Genomic DNA, 17,422 nt, shown 5'->3' with positions numbered 1-17,422 from the left:
GGCCGCCGGCGGCGGGGAGGTGGCGTTCCGGCCCCGCCCTTCCTCTCCGCTGCTCAGCGGAACCTCGGAGCGCGGCGCGGGGAGCCGGCCGGACCGGCGGGCAGAGGGGCTGGCGCGAGGAGAGATGAGCACGAAGCAGGTGACCTGCAGGTGAGCGCTGCCCGGGCCCGGGGCCTGCCCTCTGCCTTCCGGCCCCGGCCCCGCCGGGCCGCTCGCGGCCTGCTCGCAGCCAGGGCAAGGCTGCGGCGGCCGCCCCCGGTTGCCGGCATGTTGTCGGCCTGGCCCCCGGCACACGCTGGGGGAGCGCCTTGTCCTCCATCCGGGAAAGGCTGCGCTGGGCAGAGCTTGCTGCCAGGTCGGGAACGGGCAGGGTGCCGCTCCCGGGAGGCGGCGGCCGCGGCTGGCGCCGGGGAGCGGTGCGCACAGGGAGCTGCTACACTCCCCCGTGTGCAGCAGGGGTCTGTGCTCTGCGAGCTCGGGGCTGGTCGGAGACGCTCTTCAGTTTACTCCGGGAAGTAAAAGCGTCCTGACGCTGATCTTCACTAACAGCGCTGACCAGACCTGCTCGTCCCCCCAGGTACTATTTGCAGGGAGTGTGTCGGGAGGGAAGTAAGTGTCTGTTCTCACATGACTTGTCTACAAGCAAATCCTCCACCGTCTGCAAGTACTACCAGAAGGGACAGTGTGCCTACGGAACTCGCTGCAGGTAAAGACCTCTCTTTGGAACAGTGAGTTCACACGCGGGCGGCTTTCAAACCCCGGGGAGTTGTAGAGTTGTTTTGGTTTGAGATCATCACCTTGAGACCTTTGAGATCATCAGCTCCAACCACTAATCAAAGGTTAAGAAAATATGACAAAAAGGATGGAATAATATGTTAAGCTCCCTCCCTGGGCAGCTGTTCCGACGCCTGACCGCTCAGTAAAGACATTTTGTCCCAATATCCAAAGTAAAGCTCCCCTGGCACAACTTAGGGCCCATTTCCTCTCCTGTTGCTGCCTGTGGTGTGCTGAGTGTTGCAGCTTGCAGGGGGAAGCATCACAAAACACCACTCCCTCCTGCCCAGGGTTTTGATGTTGCCCTGAGAAATGCCAGCAAACCTGTTTGTGTGAGGGGATGACAAAGAGCTGGTTTAATATGGACATGCCAGGCTGGGTGCCTCTGAAGGAGAAAATAGAGGGCATGCTTTAGAGACATGTATTTTTGGAGGCTGAGAGACCTTCTGAGTCTAGCCTTGAAAGAGAAGGAGCAGCTCAATCAACTTACCACAACAATCCTTCGAGAAAACGAAGCACCTGTTCTGTATTACTGAGTATTTATCAGAGAAGCACAGTGCCAAGCTGAGCACAGAATAGAAGAGAATCTAAAGAGTCACAGGAGTGTTTTTCAGTTGGAAAAGCCTTCTGAGATCATCAAGTCCAACTGCCAACCCAACACCACCATGGCCATTAAACCTTGTCCCAAGGTGCCATGGCTGCAGTGTTTCTTGAACACCTCCAGGGATGGGGACTCCACCACCTCCCTGGGCAGCCTGTGCCAATCCCTGACCACTCTTGCAGCAAAGAAACTTTTCCTAATCTCCAACCTAAACCTCCCCTGGCACAGTTTCAGGTCATTTCCTCTTCTATCACCTGATACCAGGGAGAAGAGACCAACCCCCACCTCACTCCGACTTCCTTTCAGGGAGCTGTAGAGAGCAATGAGGTCTCTCCTCAGCCTCCTCTTCTCTAGACTAAACAACCCCAGTTCCCTCAGCTGCTCCTCACCAGCCCTGCTCTCCAGACCCTTCCCCAGCTTCATTGCCCTTCTCTGGACCTGCTCCAGCACCTCAGTGTCCTTGGAGTGAGGGCCCCACAACTGCACCCAGCACTTGGGGTGTGTTCTCAGCAGTGCTGAGCACAGGGGGGCAGTCCCTGCCCTGCTCCTGCTGCCCACACCGTGGCTGATCCAGGCCGGGCCGCCGGTGGCCTTGGGGCACTGCCTGCTCCCGTTCAACTGCTGTCAGCTGCCCCCCCAGGCCCTTCCTGCTGCTCACTGTGACTGTTCCCTCCGCAGGTATGACCACGTCAGGCTGCCTGCGCCGGGGGGAGCCGCGGCCCCTGCGCCTCCCTCGGCCTCGCTGCACGGCCCTCGCCCCCCGCCCGAGCACGCTGCCCCCAGCACCAGGAGCAAGCTGCAGGGGCCTGGCAAGCGGGAGAAGAAGACGCTGGTGCTCAGGGACAGAAGTGAGTGGGAGTGCTTCTGTCCTTGTCCTCCTCCTGCCTCGCCCTTGATAGGAGCTGCTTTGCTTTCCTCCTGTCCTGGCTGGAGTTTGGCTGGAGGGACACAGGCAGATTTGTCTGTAAGCTGCAGAGGTCTGGATTTGATGGGTGGGCTGTCCAGTGCCTAAGGAACTGGCTGGATGATTGCTTACAAAGGGTGGTGGTCAACTGCTCCGTGTCCAGGTGGAGACGGGTGGCAAGTGGTGTCCCTTGGGGGCCACTGGTGCTGGGAGCAGTGCTGTTCAATACCTTCATGAATGATACAGAGAGCAAGATTGAGGGCACCAGGAGCAAGTCTGCAGGTGACAGCAAGCTGAGTGGTGCAGCTGATAAGGCTGAGGGATGGGTGCCATCCAGAGGGACCCGGACAGGCTGCAGAGGTGGTTGAGGAGAACTTCATTCAGCTCTATAAGGCAAAGTGCAAGGTCCTGCACCTAGGTTGGGGCAATCCTAGATACTGATAACAGGCTGGGGGGATGATGAAACTGAGAGCAGCCCTGCAGAAAAGGATTTGGGGGTGCTGGTAGGTGAGAAGCTGGACATGAGCCAGCAGTGGACACTTACAGCAAGTCACATCCTGGGCTGCATCAAAAGATGTGTGGCCAGCAGATCCAGAGGTGATTGTGGCACTCTGCTCTGGTGAGACCTCACCTGGAGTGGTGTGTCCAGCTCTGGGGCCCTTAATGCAGAAACAAGACCCTGATGGAGAGGGTCCAGAGGATGATCAGGCCACAAAGATAATCAGAGTGCTGGAGCACTTCCCCTGTGAAGACAGGCTGAGGGAGCTGGGCTTGTTCAGCCTGGAGAAGAGAGGCCTCTAGGGAGACCTTAGAGCAGCCTTCCAGTACCTGAAGGAGGCTACAGGAGAGCTGGGGAGGGACTGTTCAGAAGAGCTTGGTAGAGACAGGCCAAGGGGGAATGGTTTGCAACTGGAGCAGGGTAGATTTAGGTTGGACATCAGGAGGAAGTTCTGCACAGCAAAGGTGGTGAAATGCTGGAATGGATTGCCCTGGGATGTGGTGGAGACCCCGTCCCTGGAGACATTCAAGGTCAGGCTTGATGTGGCCCTGAGCAGCCTGATCTGATTGGAGACGTCCCTGCAGACTGCAGGGGGGTGGACAGGAAGACCTTTGGGGGTGATTTTTGTGATGTGTACTCAAGGAGGCCTCTTCCCTGGCAGCACCTGTGCCCACCAGCACCTGGTAATGGTGGTGCCTATCTGAGTGGTGCTCCTGAAGGATGGGTTTTGTTCTGGGGGGTTTGGGGTGGTCTTTTTGTTTGTTTTGATTTTATTTGGCTGGTTTTTTTATTACTGCTTTGTTAAAATACCTCTGCCCCTTAGATGGTTGTGATGCATTTTGCTCTCAGCTTGAGGGCATTTGAAAGGTGGCTGCTCTGTGCCAGGGAACCTGCATGCTCTCTGCAGAGGGTGGTGCCAGCCCTCAGGGTCATGAGCATGGAGACATCAATCCATGCCTGGTGGGCAGGGCAGAGGAGCTGAGTCCCTCACCACCTGCAGTCATTGTCAGGCTGAATGGGACAGGAGCATTTTTTAGCCTATTTGTGAGCTGCAGACACCTGAACTGTTTGAAACCAACCTTTGCAGTAGGGTGGAGGTTCTTGTTTGTGAGCACAAGGGCCTCAGGGATCAGATTTCCTTGAGGAGCAACCCTGCTAACCAGTGGGAAGAAACTTCATGTAGCTTCCAAGGGCTGGAGCACCTCTGCTACGAGGATAGGTGAAGGGAGCTGGGAATGGTCAGCCTGGAGAGGAGAAGACTCTGTGGGGCCCTTAGAGCTGCCTTCCAGTATCTGAAGGGATCCAGCAGGAAGGCTGCAGAGGGACTTTCCATGAGGGTGTCTAGAGACAGGAAAAGGGGGAATGTTTGAAGCTGAGGGAGAGCAGGGTTGGACTGGAGCTGAGGAAGAAGTTCTTCAGTCTGAGGGTGGTGAGACACTGGAACAGGTTGCCCAGGGAGGCTGTGGCTGCCTCTTCCCTGAAGACATTCAAGCCCAGGTTGGATGAGGCCTTGAGCAACCAAGTCTAGTTGAGAGGCATCCCTGCCCATGGCAGGAAGGTTGAAGTAGATGATCTCTAGGGTCCCTTCCAAGCTAAGCCATTCTCTGAAGTCTTCTGTAGTGCGCCCCTGGCGTGCCTGTGGTGCCAGTCAGTGCCCCAGCTGAGCCAGGCCATGGTCCCTGGCGTGCCTGCGGTGCCCCTCGGTGCCCGGCTGAGCCAGGCCATGGTCCCTGGCGTGCCTGCGGTGCCCCTCGGTGCCCGGCTGAGCCAGGCCATGGTCCCTGGCGTGCCTGTGGTGCCAGTCAATGCCCCAGCTGAGCCAGGCCATGGTCCCTGGCGTGCCTGTGGTGCCAGTCAATGCCCCAGCTGAGCCAGGCCATGGTCCCTGGCGTGCCTGTGGTGCCAGTCAATGCCCCAGCTGAGCCAGGCCATGGTCCCTGGCGTGCCTGTGGTGCCAGTCAATGCCCCAGCTGAGACAGGCCATGGTCCCTGGCGTGCCTGTGGTGCCAGTCAATGCCCCAGCTGAGCCAGGCCATGGTCCCTGGCGTGCCTGCGGTGCCCCTCGGTGCCCGGCTGCGGCAGGCCATGGCCCCTGGCGTGCCTGCAGTGCCCCTCGGTGCCCGGCTGCGGCAGGCCATGGTCCCTGGCGTGCCTGCGGTGCCCCTCGGTGCCCGGCTGCAGCAGGCCATGGCCCCTGGCGTGCCTGCGGTGCCCCTCGGTGCCCAGCTGCGGCAGGCCATGGTCCCTGGCGTGCCTGCGGTGCCCCTGGGTGCCCGGCTGCGGCAGGCCATGGTCCCTGGCGTGCCTGCGGTGCCCCTCGGTGCCCAGCTGCGGCAGGCCATGGTCCCTGGCGTGCCTGCGGTGCCCCTGGGTGCCCGGCTGCGGCAGGCCATGGTCCCTGGCGTGCCTGCGGTGCCCCTCGGTGCCTGGCTGCGGCAGGCCATGGTCCCTGGCGTGCCTGCGGTGCCCCTCGGTGCCTGGCTGCGGCAGGCCATGGTCCCTGGCGTGCCTGCGGTGCCCCTCGGTGCCCGGCTGTGGCAGGCCATGGTCCCTGGCGTGCCTGCGGTGCCCCTCGGTGCCCGGCTGAGCCAGGCCATGGTCCCTGGCGTGCCTGCGGTGCCCCTCGGTGCCCGGCTGCGGCAGGCCATGGTCCCTGGCGTGCCTGCGGTGCCCCTCGGTGCCCGGCTGAGCCAGGCCATGGTCCCTGGCGTGCCTGCGGTGCCCCTCGGTGCCCGGCTGCGGCAGGCCATGGTCCCGGGCGTGCCTGCAGTGCCCCTCGGTGCCCGGCTGCGGCAGGCCATGGTCCCTGGCGTGCCTGCGGTGCCCCTCGGTGCCCGGCTGCGGCAGGCCATGGTCCCTGGCGTGCCTGCGGTGCCCCTCGGTGCCCGGCTGCGGCAGGCCGCGGTGCGGTGGCTGTGTGCAGTCCCTGCAGGCCTGCCCTGGTTTGTGTCGGTGCAGATCTGTGCGGGCTGGCGGAGCAGCAGCAGCAGCAGCAGCAGGCCGGCGGCAGGGCAGAGGCGCCGTGGGGCGGTGCCCCGGCGGAGCAGCCCGAGGTGAAGCCTCACTCCTACCTGGAAGCCATCTGCAGCGGGCTGGCGGAGCCGGCGGCGGGCGGCGGCGCGGCGGAGCAGCTGTGTCCCTACGCGGCGGCGGGCGCCTGCCGGCTCGGCGAGCGCTGCCCCTACCTGCACGGAGACCTCTGCCAGGTCTGCGGCCTGCAGGTGCTTCACCCCTTCGACCCCGAGCAGAGGAAGGCTCACGAGATGGTAATGCTCACCGAGAGGCTGAGGGGCCTGGGGCTGCTGGGGCTGGGGAGGAGCAGCCCCAGAGGAGATCTGACTGCCAGGGATGGGGGCGGGGGGGATGGAGCAAAACTAGAAGTGGGGAGATGCAGCTTGGCTGTGGGGAAGAAGTTCTTCCCCATGAGGGTGGTGAGAGACTGGCACAGGTTGCCCAGGGAGGTGGTGGAAGCCTCCTGCTTGGAGGTTTTTGCAGCCAGGCTGGATGTGGCTGTGAGCAACCTGCTGTGGTGTGAGGTGTCCCTGCCCGTGGCAGGGGGGTTGGAGCTGGCTGATCCTTGAGGTCCCTTCCAACCCTGACAATTCTGTGTTGCTATGACCAATGCTCATGGATATGTGAGGGGTGGTGTCAGGAAGAAGGGGCCAGGCTCTTTCCAGTGGTGTTCTGTGACAGGACAAGGGGCAGTGGATGCAAACTGGAACACAGGAAGTTCCACCTCAACATGAGGAGAAACTCTGTGGTGTGAGGGTGCAGGAGCCCTGGAGCAGGCTGCCCAGAGAGGCTGTGGAGTCTCTGGAGACTTTCAAGCCCCATCTGGATGCAACACCTGCCCTAGGTGATCCTGCTTTGGCAGGGGGTTGGACTCAAAGATCCTCAGAGGTCCCTTCCAACCCCCACCTTTCTGTGAGGAGGGGAGATGGCCACAAGTTGCCCCAGGGTTTAGGTTAGACATTTGAAGAAACTTCTTCCCTGAAAGGGTTCTCCAAGTCTGGAACAGGCTCCTCAGGGAGCTGGTTGAACCTGCATCCCTGGAGGGGTGTAAAAGAGGCAGAGATGTGGTGCTGAGGGACATGATTTAGCCCCAGACCTGGTAGAGTTGGCCTGGATGATCTTAAAGGCCTTTCCCACCCAAACCAACTCTGTGATTCTACGTGGTGGGTGCTTTGCTTTCACTGAAGGGTTTGGTTGATTTGCTCTCAAATCCAAAGCTGAGCTTTGCAGAACCACCCCCTGTTCCCAAAAGCTGCTGGTTCATTGTTTATCTGCCTTTAAAACTGATCCTGAGCAGCCAGGGTCACTGTTCTTGGCTGCTCAGGCCGTGGTCCAGGTGTGCTCTTCACTGGGTAAAACCTGGCTGGCTGCCTGGGCCCAAAGAGTTAAATCCAGTTGGTCACAAGTGGTGTTCCCCACGGCTCCCTTTTGAGGCCAGTTCTCTTTAATGCCTCTATCAGTCATCTGCACAAGGGGATCCAGGCACACTCACTAAGTTTGCAGATGACACCAAGCTGGGTGGGAGTAGGGCAGGAGGCTCTTTGGAGGGACCTGGGCCAAGGCCAGTGGGCTGAGATTCAGCGAGGCCAAGTGCTGGGTCCTGTGCTTGGGTCACAACAACGCCATGGACACTCCAGGCTGGGGGCAGAGTGGCTGGAAACCAGCCTGTAGAGAAGGACCTGGGGATGCTGATTGACAGCTGGCTGAACATGAGCCAGCAGTGCCCAGGTGGCCAAGAATGCCACCAGCATCCTGGCCTGGATCAGTAATAGTAGGGAAGGGATTGTGCCCCTCTGCTGGGCACTGGTGAGGCTCCATCTGGTTTCAGTTTTGGGGCCCTCAGTCCAAGGAGGACATTGAGGTGCTGGAGAAGTGCTGTGGGAAGCCTGTCAGAAGAGATGGATCCCTCAGCTGGGCAAGCCTTGGTGTTCATCTGCTGAGTGAGTGTGGCCTTACCAACAAGCAGAGTGCTGTCCTCAGTGTGGCACCCATCTGACAGGGATAGCTTGAGGAGTGTTTGAAGGACCTCCTTGGGCAGTACCTGTTCCATGCCAGAGACAGGGAAAGGTGTAAAGGCAGAGTGTTGGGACAAGCTTAGTTCTGGTGCTGCTGAAGCTGCAGAGAAGATGGCAGGGCTGAAACGGGGGATTGAATTTCCCCTTCTTTGAGTGACAGTGTTGAGGGGTGGGAATGATGCTCTTGAGCAGTGTGCCGCAGGCCCCTCCACAGACACTTGTGTCTGACAGGGCAGAGGGTGGTGCCTGGGGTGCAGTAACCAATGTCACCTCTCCTGGGACAGATGTGCATGGCAACGTTTGAGCACGAGATGGAGAAGGCCTTTGCCTTCCAGGCGAGTCAGGACAAAGTGTGCAGCATCTGCATGGAAGTGGTGTACGAGAAGCCATCGGCCTCCGAGAGGAGGTTTGGGATCCTTTCCAACTGCAATCACACCTACTGCCTCTCCTGCATCCGGCAGTGGAGGTGTGCCAAGCAGTTTGAGAACCCAATCATCAAGTAAGTTGATGTTCAATGAGAACTTATGCTCACAGTGGGGGTGGGGGGGGTGAGACACTGGAGCAGTTTGCCCAGGGAGGTTGTGGATGTCCTCTCCCAGGAGGTGATCAAGGCCAGGCTGGGTGCTGGTGGACAAGAAGCTCAACAGGAGCTCTCAGTGTGCACTTGAAGCCCAGAAAGCCAATCAGAGCCTGGGCTGCAGCAAGAGAAGTGTGGCCAGCAGGTCAAGGGAGGTGATTCTCCCCCTCTGCTCAGCTCTGCTGAGACCCCACCTGCAGTACTGCCTCCAGTTCTGGAGCCCCTGTTACAAGAGGGATCTGGAGGTGCTGGAAGGTGTCCAGAGAAGGGCCACGAGGATGAGCAGAGGGCTGGAGCACCTCTCCTGTGAGGAGAGACTGAAGGAGTTGGGGCTGTTCAGTCTGGAGAAGAGAAGGCTCTGAGGTGATCTAATTGTGGCCTTCCAGTATCTGAAGGGGGCTACAAGAAGGCTGGGGAGGGACTTCTCAGGATCTCAGGTAGTGATAGGACTAGGGGGAATGGAATGAAGCTGGAGGTGGGGAGATTCAGGCTGGATGTGAGGAGGAAGTTCTTCACCATGAGAGTGGTGAAGCCCTGGAATGGGTTGTCCAGGGAGGTGGTTGAGGCCCCGTCCCTGGAGGTGTTTAAGCCCAGGCTGGATGAGGCTCTGGCCAGGCTGATCTAGTGTGGGGTGTCCCTGCCCATGGCAGGGGGGTTGGAACTAGATGATCCTTGTGGTCCCTTCCAACCCTGACTGATACCATGATACTAAGGTTGGACTAGATGATCTCCAGAGGTCCCTTCCAACCCCTACCGTTTTGTGGATGAGGCCTTGAGCAACCTGGGCTGGTGGAAAGTGTCCCTGCCCATGGCAGGGGGTTGGAACTGGATGATATTCAAGGTCCCTTCCAAACCAAATCATTCCATGGATCGCAGTCTCTGTTAAACAAGAGTTCTCCCGTGTGCTGGGCAGATGAGATGGGCTTTGGCTCCCTGTGGAAATGACACTGCTGAGAGATTTGTAGCTGTAAATAGTGACTTAGAGGGCAGTAAGATCTGAGTTCAGAAAATCCTGGTCCAGATGCTGAAAGATTGCAGAATGTTGGAGCGTGGCTGTGAGAAGCACCCCCAGGACCAACAGGACACTTCAGGTGTCCTTTGGAGCTGCAGTTCCATGTGGGAAGAGCTTGGTCATGGAGCTGTAGCCCTCTCATGGTGTTGATGCTGGGCAGAGTGGTCCCTGGAACAGCTTAGATCTTGGTAACCTCTGTCCCTCACAGTACCCTGGTGCACAAACAGTGACCTCTTTAGTCCTGTGTGCTTCGTTACTGGACTTGTGTCTGAATTCCAGCTCCCCCAAGCTCACTGAACTACTCATCACACAGCTGAGTAAATCCCTCCACTTTCTAACTACCAAACAGAGATTCCCAACTTGCTGCTCCTCAGAGGAGAGGATTTCAAACATCCAGTTAGGGCAGCTTCCTCTTCCTCATTGAAAGCTCCCTCAGGTTATAGCTTGCTGAGCAAACAGTGAGAAGCATTTTCAGCCTGCTGCCCAAAGCAGCCTTTTCTGCACAGCTTTGGTTACAGACTGCACTGGGATGTAACTAGTATGGGACTAGGACTGAGATACCCTGCCCACAGGAAGGACCCTGCCCACAGGAAGGACTTTACAATTAGGCATCAGGAGGAAGTTCTTCACAATGAGGGTGGTGAAACACTGGAACTGGTGCCCAGAGATGTGGTTGAGGCCCTGTCCCTGGAGACACTCAAGGTCACACTTGGTGTGGCCCTGAGCAACCTGCTCTAGTTGAAGGCATCCCTGCACACTGCAGGGGGCTAGACAAGATGACCTTTGAAGATCCCTTCCAACCTGATACTCTCTGTGATTCTGTGACTGTGAGGGGTTTCTTTCTCAGAAACATCACCTGGGCATCCATTCTGAGCATGAATTAAATACTAACACAGGTTCCTCAAACCTGGATTTGACATTTCTCCATACTGGTGGTTGCAGAATTGATCTAGAGGAGCTTGGCTTAGTTCTGAAAGCTCACTGGGAGACAGGGTGCTCTATGGGACCTGTTGGGAAGGGGAATAAAGCCTTGCTTGGGCTTGTCAAGGTGCCTGAAGTTCATAGAAGCACAGATTGTTAGGGGTTGGAAGGGACCTCCAGAGATCACTGAGCCCAGCTCCCCTTCCAGAGCAGGATCCCCCAGGGCAGGTCACCCAGGAACACATCCAGGTGGGGTTTGAAAGTCTCCAGAGAAGGAGACTCCACAACCTCTCTGGGCAGCCTGCTCCACAAGTTGCATGTTTAACTCTTGCTCTTAGAAATCAATCCTGTAGAACTATTAAGTGAACAACTCAGCCCTGCTGGCAGGCGGTGGATCCACAGCTCAGGAGGCTTAGAGACCTTCTTTTGTCTATTTTCAGCTGCTGCACAGGAGGTTCAGCACCCACAGGACAGTCAGGGGCTACAAGTGCAGGTGACTGCTGTGTGCTGAGGCAATGCCTCTTGTTTGGTTCAAGTTTAGAAACAAACACAAGGTGGAACAAGCTCTGACTGCTCTGAACTGGGTTGTTTCAGTCGAGACAGGCGAGCAGTGACCTGCTGGAAAGCAGTTCCCAGTTCCCTGGAGGAGGGACCTGGGAGTGCTGGTGGACAGCAGGTTCCCTGTGAGCCAGCAATGTGCTCTTGTGGCCAGGAAAGCAAATGGTTTCCTGGGGAGCATTGAGCAGAGTGTGGCCAGCAGGCTAAGGGAGGCTCTCCTCCCCCTCTACTCTGCCCTGGTGAGGCCACATCTGGAATACTGGGTCCAGTTCTGGGCTCCCCAGTACAAGAGAGACAGGAAACTACTAGAGAGAGTCCAGCAGAGGCTAGGAAGATGCTGAGGGGCCTGAATCATCTCTGTGAGGCCCAAGGGCTGAGAGCCCTGGGGCTGTTGAGCCTGGAGAAGAGCAGCCCCAGAGGGGATCTGATCAGCAAGAGCTAAAGGGTTCAGGGCAAGGGGATGAAGTCAGACACTTCCCAGTGTGCTCAGTGACAGGACAAGGAGCAGTGGGCACAAACTGCAACCCAGAAGGGTCTACCTGAGTATCAGGAGAAAATTCTTTGTTGTGAGGGTGCTGGAGGCCTGGAGCAGGCTGCCCAGAGAGAGAGTTTGTGGAGTCTCCTTCTCTGCAGAGCTTCCCAACACCCCATGGCCAATGTGATCCTGGGCAAGCTGCTTTAGCTGGGTGCCCTGCTTTAGCAGGAGGGTTGGACTGGATGATGCCCAGAGGTCCCTTCCAACCCCACCATGCTGAGAGATCCTGAAAAAAGTAACAAAGAGGTCTGTGTGAGGAGGGGTGGCAAAGCATCTGCCTTTCCCTCAGGGAGTGCTGTTGCTGGCAGGTTGGTTGAGCCTGTGCTGTGGGGCAGTGAGAGCTTTGGTTTGCCTTGCCCGCAGGTCGTGCCCGGAGTGCCGCATCATCTCCGAGTTCGTCATCCCCAGCGCCTACTGGGTGGAGGACCAGGAGAAGAAGAACCAACTGATTGAAGCCTTTAAGCAGGGAGTGGGGTGAGTCCAGAAACCACAGACACTGTGTTACATTGTCCTTAAGAGAGGTACAGCAGCACTGAGTCAAAGGGTAATTACAGACCTTTCTGCAGAGGATTCTTCGGCTCTCTCGGCGCTGCCCTTTGCTGGCCACAGGGAGGTCTGACACATCACTGTGGGTCAGAAATGATTCACAGTCATAGAATCATAGGATTGCCTGGTTGGGAAAGACCTCAAGGACCACCGAGTCCATCCATAACCTGATATCTTAGACCATGTCCCCAGGCTCCACATCCAAGTGTTTTGTGAACACGTCCAGGGATGGGGACTCCACCACCTCCCTGGGCAGCCTGTTCCAATGCCTGACCACTCTTGCGGCAAAGAAATTCTTCCTCATGTCCAACCTAAACCTCCCTTGGTGCAACTTGAGACCATTTCCTCTTGTCCTGTCACTTGTTATCTGGGAGAAGAGGCTGCCCCCTGCCTGGCTCCAGCTTCCCCTCAGGAGTTGCAGAGAGCAGTGAGGTGCTCTGCAGCACTGAAGCTGTTCCAGATCAGTTGCCCACCTTGCGTTTTGCTGAGCCCTAAGCGCCTGGGAGCTTGGCAGCTGCTGAGGAGAACAAAGAGGGGAAAGAAATGTGATAGCCTTTAGAAATAAGGGATAAAAATTGACAGGGCTTTTGTCATGTCTCCTGGAAATGGAAAATATCACCTGGCTGCATTGCTTTTATTGCCCAGTAATGATTTGTGCTGTGCTTGGAGCACTGGGAGAGGTCTCCTGAGGGCTGATTTTCCAGCAGCTTTGCCTGGAGTGCGTAGGGGTTCGATGGTTCACAGCAGGCCCCCCTGGCTTTATCTCCTTGCCTGCTCTAAGGTAAACAAGCAGGGCTGTGCCTGACTCAAGCCAGCACGGACTGAAGGTTGTGCAGCTTTGGTTCTGTGATGTGCACCAACCTTCCAAGTTACCCTTGGCAGTGCAGCGCAAAAGGAAACCTTGTGTGGGGCTGTTGCTATAAGGTGTTCAGCTGCTGGGGGAGCTGGCAGGCCGGGGGTCCTCTTCTGATGCAGCAGCAGAATTGCTGGAAGCAGAACCACTCTGCTGCATGCTTAATACAGCATCTTGTTTGTTATGCTCACAGCCTGGCAAGACACTTGAGTAGAAGGAATGATTTTGAGGTTCTTCAGGTGCAGTTTGTTTCCAGTCCCCTGCTGCTGCTTTGGTTTTCCATTGTAATTCATGAGGGCTTTGAGGGCAGCCTCAGCTTAGCATTTTTTACACATCAGCTGCTGTCACTGGAATGGAAGTGTCAGGCAGCCTTGGGCATTGGCTTTTGGCAACCTCTTGGAGGGAAGAGAATGCAAAAAGGGGCACTGCTCATCAGCTGAGCTAAGAGCAGTGCATTGTCTTGTGGAGAAAAGCATCTTTGGGGTGGAAATTCTATGGGCAGAGCTCTGGGCAGTCAGGTTAATGTGAAGATTTCACAGTGCATGGGATGAAAAAGTGGAATTTAAAGAGCAGGGATCATGCCAGCACAAATCCATTCCCATTTATATGGGTGCAGGATGAAGCAAAAACCAGGCCTGGGAACCTGGGAGTCGCAGAGCATTTAACTTCCCAAACTAGACCAATTCATTCTGCAGGGTCTGAGTTGTGGGGTTTGGTTATTGCTGGACTTTCTTCTCCCTTTAGCTGCCATTTTCCAGCCTGTGTCTGTCCTAGGAAGCAGTTTCATGACTGTTTCAAGTTCACATATTTGCAGGCTCAGTTGACAAGCTCAGTGGCATTTTCTCTCCAGAACCCTTCACCCCTCTGCCTTTGTAGGGGGCACCTTTGTGAAAACTGCCCCCACAGAGCAGCTTAGTTCAGCCACAGAGCTGCTGGAAACTGGAATTCACAAAGCATTGCCATAGAATCCTAGGTTCAGTTGAAAAAAAGACCTCCAAGCTCAGGGAGTCCAAACATCACCCTAAGACCACTCTGGCCCTTAAACCATCTTCCAAAGGAGGTGAGGGGAGGAACTGGCTCATAAAAATGGAGTGGTGGGAAACACAGGAGAGGAATGTTGCTGGGAAACCAGCAAAGGAGTTGTTTGTTGTGGTCAAAAATGCAGCTGTGTAGGATGGATGCCATTATTTGACCCTCCCTCACTTCCCCTCCAATCGTTTTGACTCATGATCCTGTTCTTTTGTGTATTTTTTTTCTTTGCTTTTAATAATCCTTCCTAACTGTTGTGGCTGCTCAGGAGGGGCTGGGGGAGCAGAGCTCTCGGTATCTTAACAGCAGCAGCACTAAGGCTGAGCCAAGCAGCCCTGGAGAGTGAACTCCCTTTACCTCCTCACCAGTAATTCTCTCTTGTAATTCCATCAGGAAGAAGCCCTGCAAGTACTTTGAACAAGGGAAAGGAACTTGCCCCTTTGGAGGGAAGTGTCTTTACCTTCATGCTTATCCAGACGGGACCCGAGCTGAGCCTGAGAAACCACGGAAGCAGCTCAGCTCCGAGGGGACAGTGCGGGTAAGGCAACCAGTGTCACCAAAACCATCCTGGCTGCCCAGGGGGCCACTTAGACATGTGTCAAACCACTTGGAGAAGTGAAGGAAACACCTTGAGGTAAAGGTCTGGTAGTAGGGAGAAGCACAGGGAACAGCACTTTATTTTTTCAAGAGCAAGGCTTCCTTCAGAGGAGTTGTGGTGCTGAAGCTTGCAGCTGCAGCATGAAAGCCTCCTCCCCCCTGCCTCTGTGCAGCTGGCAAACTAACTGCAAAAGTTAGAGCTGCCTCAAAAGCTGCTTCTGACCTGGCCAGCAGCCTGAGCAAGGTCAGTACAGCCCCTTAGCTCTGTAATCATGACATCACAGCATGTTAGGGGTTGGAAAGGACCTCTGGGGACCTGCCAGAGCAGGGCCATAGAACCCAGCACAGGTCACATTGAAACAAAGCCAGACAGGGCTGGAAAGTCTCCAGAGAAGGAGACTCCACAACCTTTCTGGGGAGCCTGTTCCAGTGTTCTGGGACCTTCACAGTGAAGAAGTTCTTCCTCATGTTGAGGTGGAACCTCCTGTGCTGGAGTGTATATCCATTGCCCCTTGGCACAAGTGAGCAGAGCCTGTCCCCTCCCTCTTGACACCCAGCCCTCAGATATTGATAGACATTGATCAGATTCCCTCTAAGTCTTCTCCTCTCCAGACTAAACAGCCCCAGGGCTCTCGGCCTCTCTTCACAAGGCAGTGTTTCAGTCCCTTATCATCCTTGTAGCCCTCCCTTGGACTCTCTCAAGTCCCTCTTGAACTGGAGGGTGGTCACCTTGCCAGGCAGTGCTGCTCAGTGAGGTCAGTAAATCGCAGCACAACCCCAGCGTGTCAGCCTCGCCTCCTTCCTTCATTAAAACCCAGAGAAGACTGAGAAGGGAGAAGGCTTTGCTGGGGCTGTGCCAGGTAGCAGCTGGGGCTCAGCCAGATTCTCCTGTGTTGCAGTTCTTCAACTCTGTTCGCCTGTGGGACTTCATTGAGGACAGAGAGAGCAGGACTGTGAGCAGCACGGACGACGAAGTCGCAGAACTGGGAGAACTTTTCATGCACCTTTCCGGGGCTGAGGAGGATTCTGCTACTTCTTAAGAGAGAGACCTCAAGGTGCTGTCTGCTGCAGCTCTCCAGCTCACTCTCTAGCAGTGCTTTTACTCTCTACAGCAGTTAGAATGAATGTGCCCTGTGGTTTACTTGTGCAGTCCTGGTCAAGTTTCCAGATAGTTTTTGTATGGCAACGAAAATACTAAAAACACATTGAAAATAACTTCAAGCAATTGCATGGAAAGAAAACCAAACCAAACAATCCCTGAAGCCCAAGAGGGTTTTCTCCCTCTCTGGCCTAACAGTGAGCTCAGCAGTGGCATAAATACAGATCCACTCTCAGCATCTGAATCTCAACTGCTGAAACTGTTGCTAAAGTTACTTTGGGTATTTTATTTCTTACTAAATCAACTAAATGTCTACCTGCAAAAACCCACTGGGGTAATGGTCACTGGAGCTTTCTCTCCCTTAAAAAGGAGAGGTAAGAACTAATCCATGACACCCCAAAGTAGTGGCTGGAGTGCAGAATAAGTAAGTTCTTGCAGTGGGTAGTTCAGTGGGGCCTGGACACTGCCTGGCTCCCAAAGGCTGTGCCAGCTCAGTCCTTGCCCCCATGTGAAGTGACAGCAGGCATCTCCTGCTGCAGGCAGCACAACCAGACTGGTGGAGAGCTCTAGTGATGCACTCACTGGAGTCACAGCACAGCTAAACCCAGCTGACAGCACAGATTGGGTTATGGAAAGAAAGAGTGATGAGGTACCTCCAGCAGTCACTGCAACAGCCATGGTCATGGTCTGGTTCAGTTTCATCTGTTCCAATGGATTTAACTGGAAGGAAAACCCTGAGTCAGTTAAATGAAGCAGCCAACACTAAATGCAATAAATAACCTTCTGATCCCCTTCTGTCAGTGATCTTAGTTTGCCACTACACAACAAACCATTTTAGATACAAATGACTCAAGCAGTTTTACCTGCTGCTTTTCTTATCACAGGGAGGGGGATGGAAGGGGCTCTTCCATCCCCATGAACCTCTGTCAGAGTGAAACTCCTTCCCTTCTAGTTCTTTTTCAGGAGGTCTCCATCTCCAGCTGCCCCTTTGCCTTCTCCAGCTGAAGGTCTAGATGTGAGGTATTGGGGCACAGCACTTCAGAGCTAACAGAACCATTACTGAACTCTGTGTTAATGCTCAATTCATGCTTGTGTTGCAAAAGCAGAGTGTGAAGTTTGACACAAGCAGTCAGTTCTGCTAAATCCCTTGTGTTAACTTGGTAGAGACAACAGTTTTTTGTACTGTGAAGCAGAGGCTATTGAGCAGCACTTGTGGAACAGCCCTCTCCAAACCGAGTGCTGCTTCGATGGGGGGAAAACTAGCATCTGGGTCACTCTCATAAGGCAAACAGCAGGAGCCTTAATCTGGGATTAAAACACTTTTAAACAGCACCAAATGAGTGACTCTGGGATTATCTGCTTCAACTGCTGGTTGGCATTTCTGGGTCAACAGTGAAGCTGAGAAACATTCTGGATGGGAATACTGCATTTTTGTGAGGGTCTTGAGAGGAGAGCTCCTCCAGTCTCTGCTGGCCAACAGCTGCCTCCCCTGGAACATCCCCATTTTGCTCTCCTCTTCTCCACAAGTGTTTGCCCCCTAGATTAATTTTTAAGAGGGTTTCCTGCAAATCAGGCCTTAGCTCATCAGTGTGTAAAACCATCTGTCAACTGCTTTTCAGACCTGGCAGATAAAGGCACCAGTGGAGAAAGTCCTTAGTGTAGTAATTCATCATTAAAGGTGAAGGAAAATAAAGTACCACCTAGAGAGATGCAGCTCTGCAGGAGGAGTGTTCAAGGGAGGGCACTTGCCCAGGCACTCTTTCTACCCTAAAACAGAGTCATAAAGGTTGCTTCCAACCCAAAGCAACCTAGAGATCTAGTTCCAAACGCCTGACTCAGAAACTCAGGCATCATCTAAACCTGGCATCCAATGCTGGTCAAAGTAAGCCT

General features: G+C 55.4%; 1 protein-coding gene across 1 annotated transcript; it reads left to right on the top strand.

Annotated features, from left to right (window-relative positions):
* The first annotated feature begins 40 nt into the window (after nt 1-40).
* On the top strand, nt 41-16,465 carry MKRN2 (makorin ring finger protein 2). Its single transcript, XM_054166584.1, has 8 exons — nt 41-150; nt 578-706; nt 2,054-2,223; nt 5,737-6,044; nt 8,090-8,304; nt 11,772-11,882; nt 14,230-14,374; nt 15,333-16,465. Exons 1-8 carry the CDS (start codon nt 125-127, stop codon nt 15,471-15,473), a joined length of 1,245 nt encoding a protein of 414 aa, XP_054022559.1. The 5' UTR covers nt 41-124; the 3' UTR covers nt 15,474-16,465.
* Nucleotides 16,466-17,422: the final 957 nt, after the last annotated feature.

This window comes from Dryobates pubescens, chromosome 1 (genome assembly GCF_014839835.1).
Source record: "Dryobates pubescens isolate bDryPub1 chromosome 1, bDryPub1.pri, whole genome shotgun sequence".
Taxonomy (NCBI): domain Eukaryota; kingdom Metazoa; phylum Chordata; class Aves; order Piciformes; family Picidae; genus Dryobates; species Dryobates pubescens.
This window is presented reverse-complemented; position numbering and strand designations above follow the sequence as displayed.

What these genes read in the sequence shown, in the direction of transcription:
- MKRN2 (XM_054166584.1), top strand. Translation starts at nt 125, where the DNA reads ATGAGCACGAAGCAGGTGACCTGCAG. An exon ending in ACGAAGCAGGTGACCTGCAG is followed by an intron (nt 151 to 577) that starts GTGAGCGCTGCC and finishes TCGTCCCCCCAG; the next exon opens with GTACTATTTGCAGGGAGTGT. An exon ending in TTTGAGAACCCAATCATCAA is followed by an intron (nt 8,305 to 11,771) that starts GTAAGTTGATGT and finishes CCTTGCCCGCAG; the next exon opens with GTCGTGCCCGGAGTGCCGCA.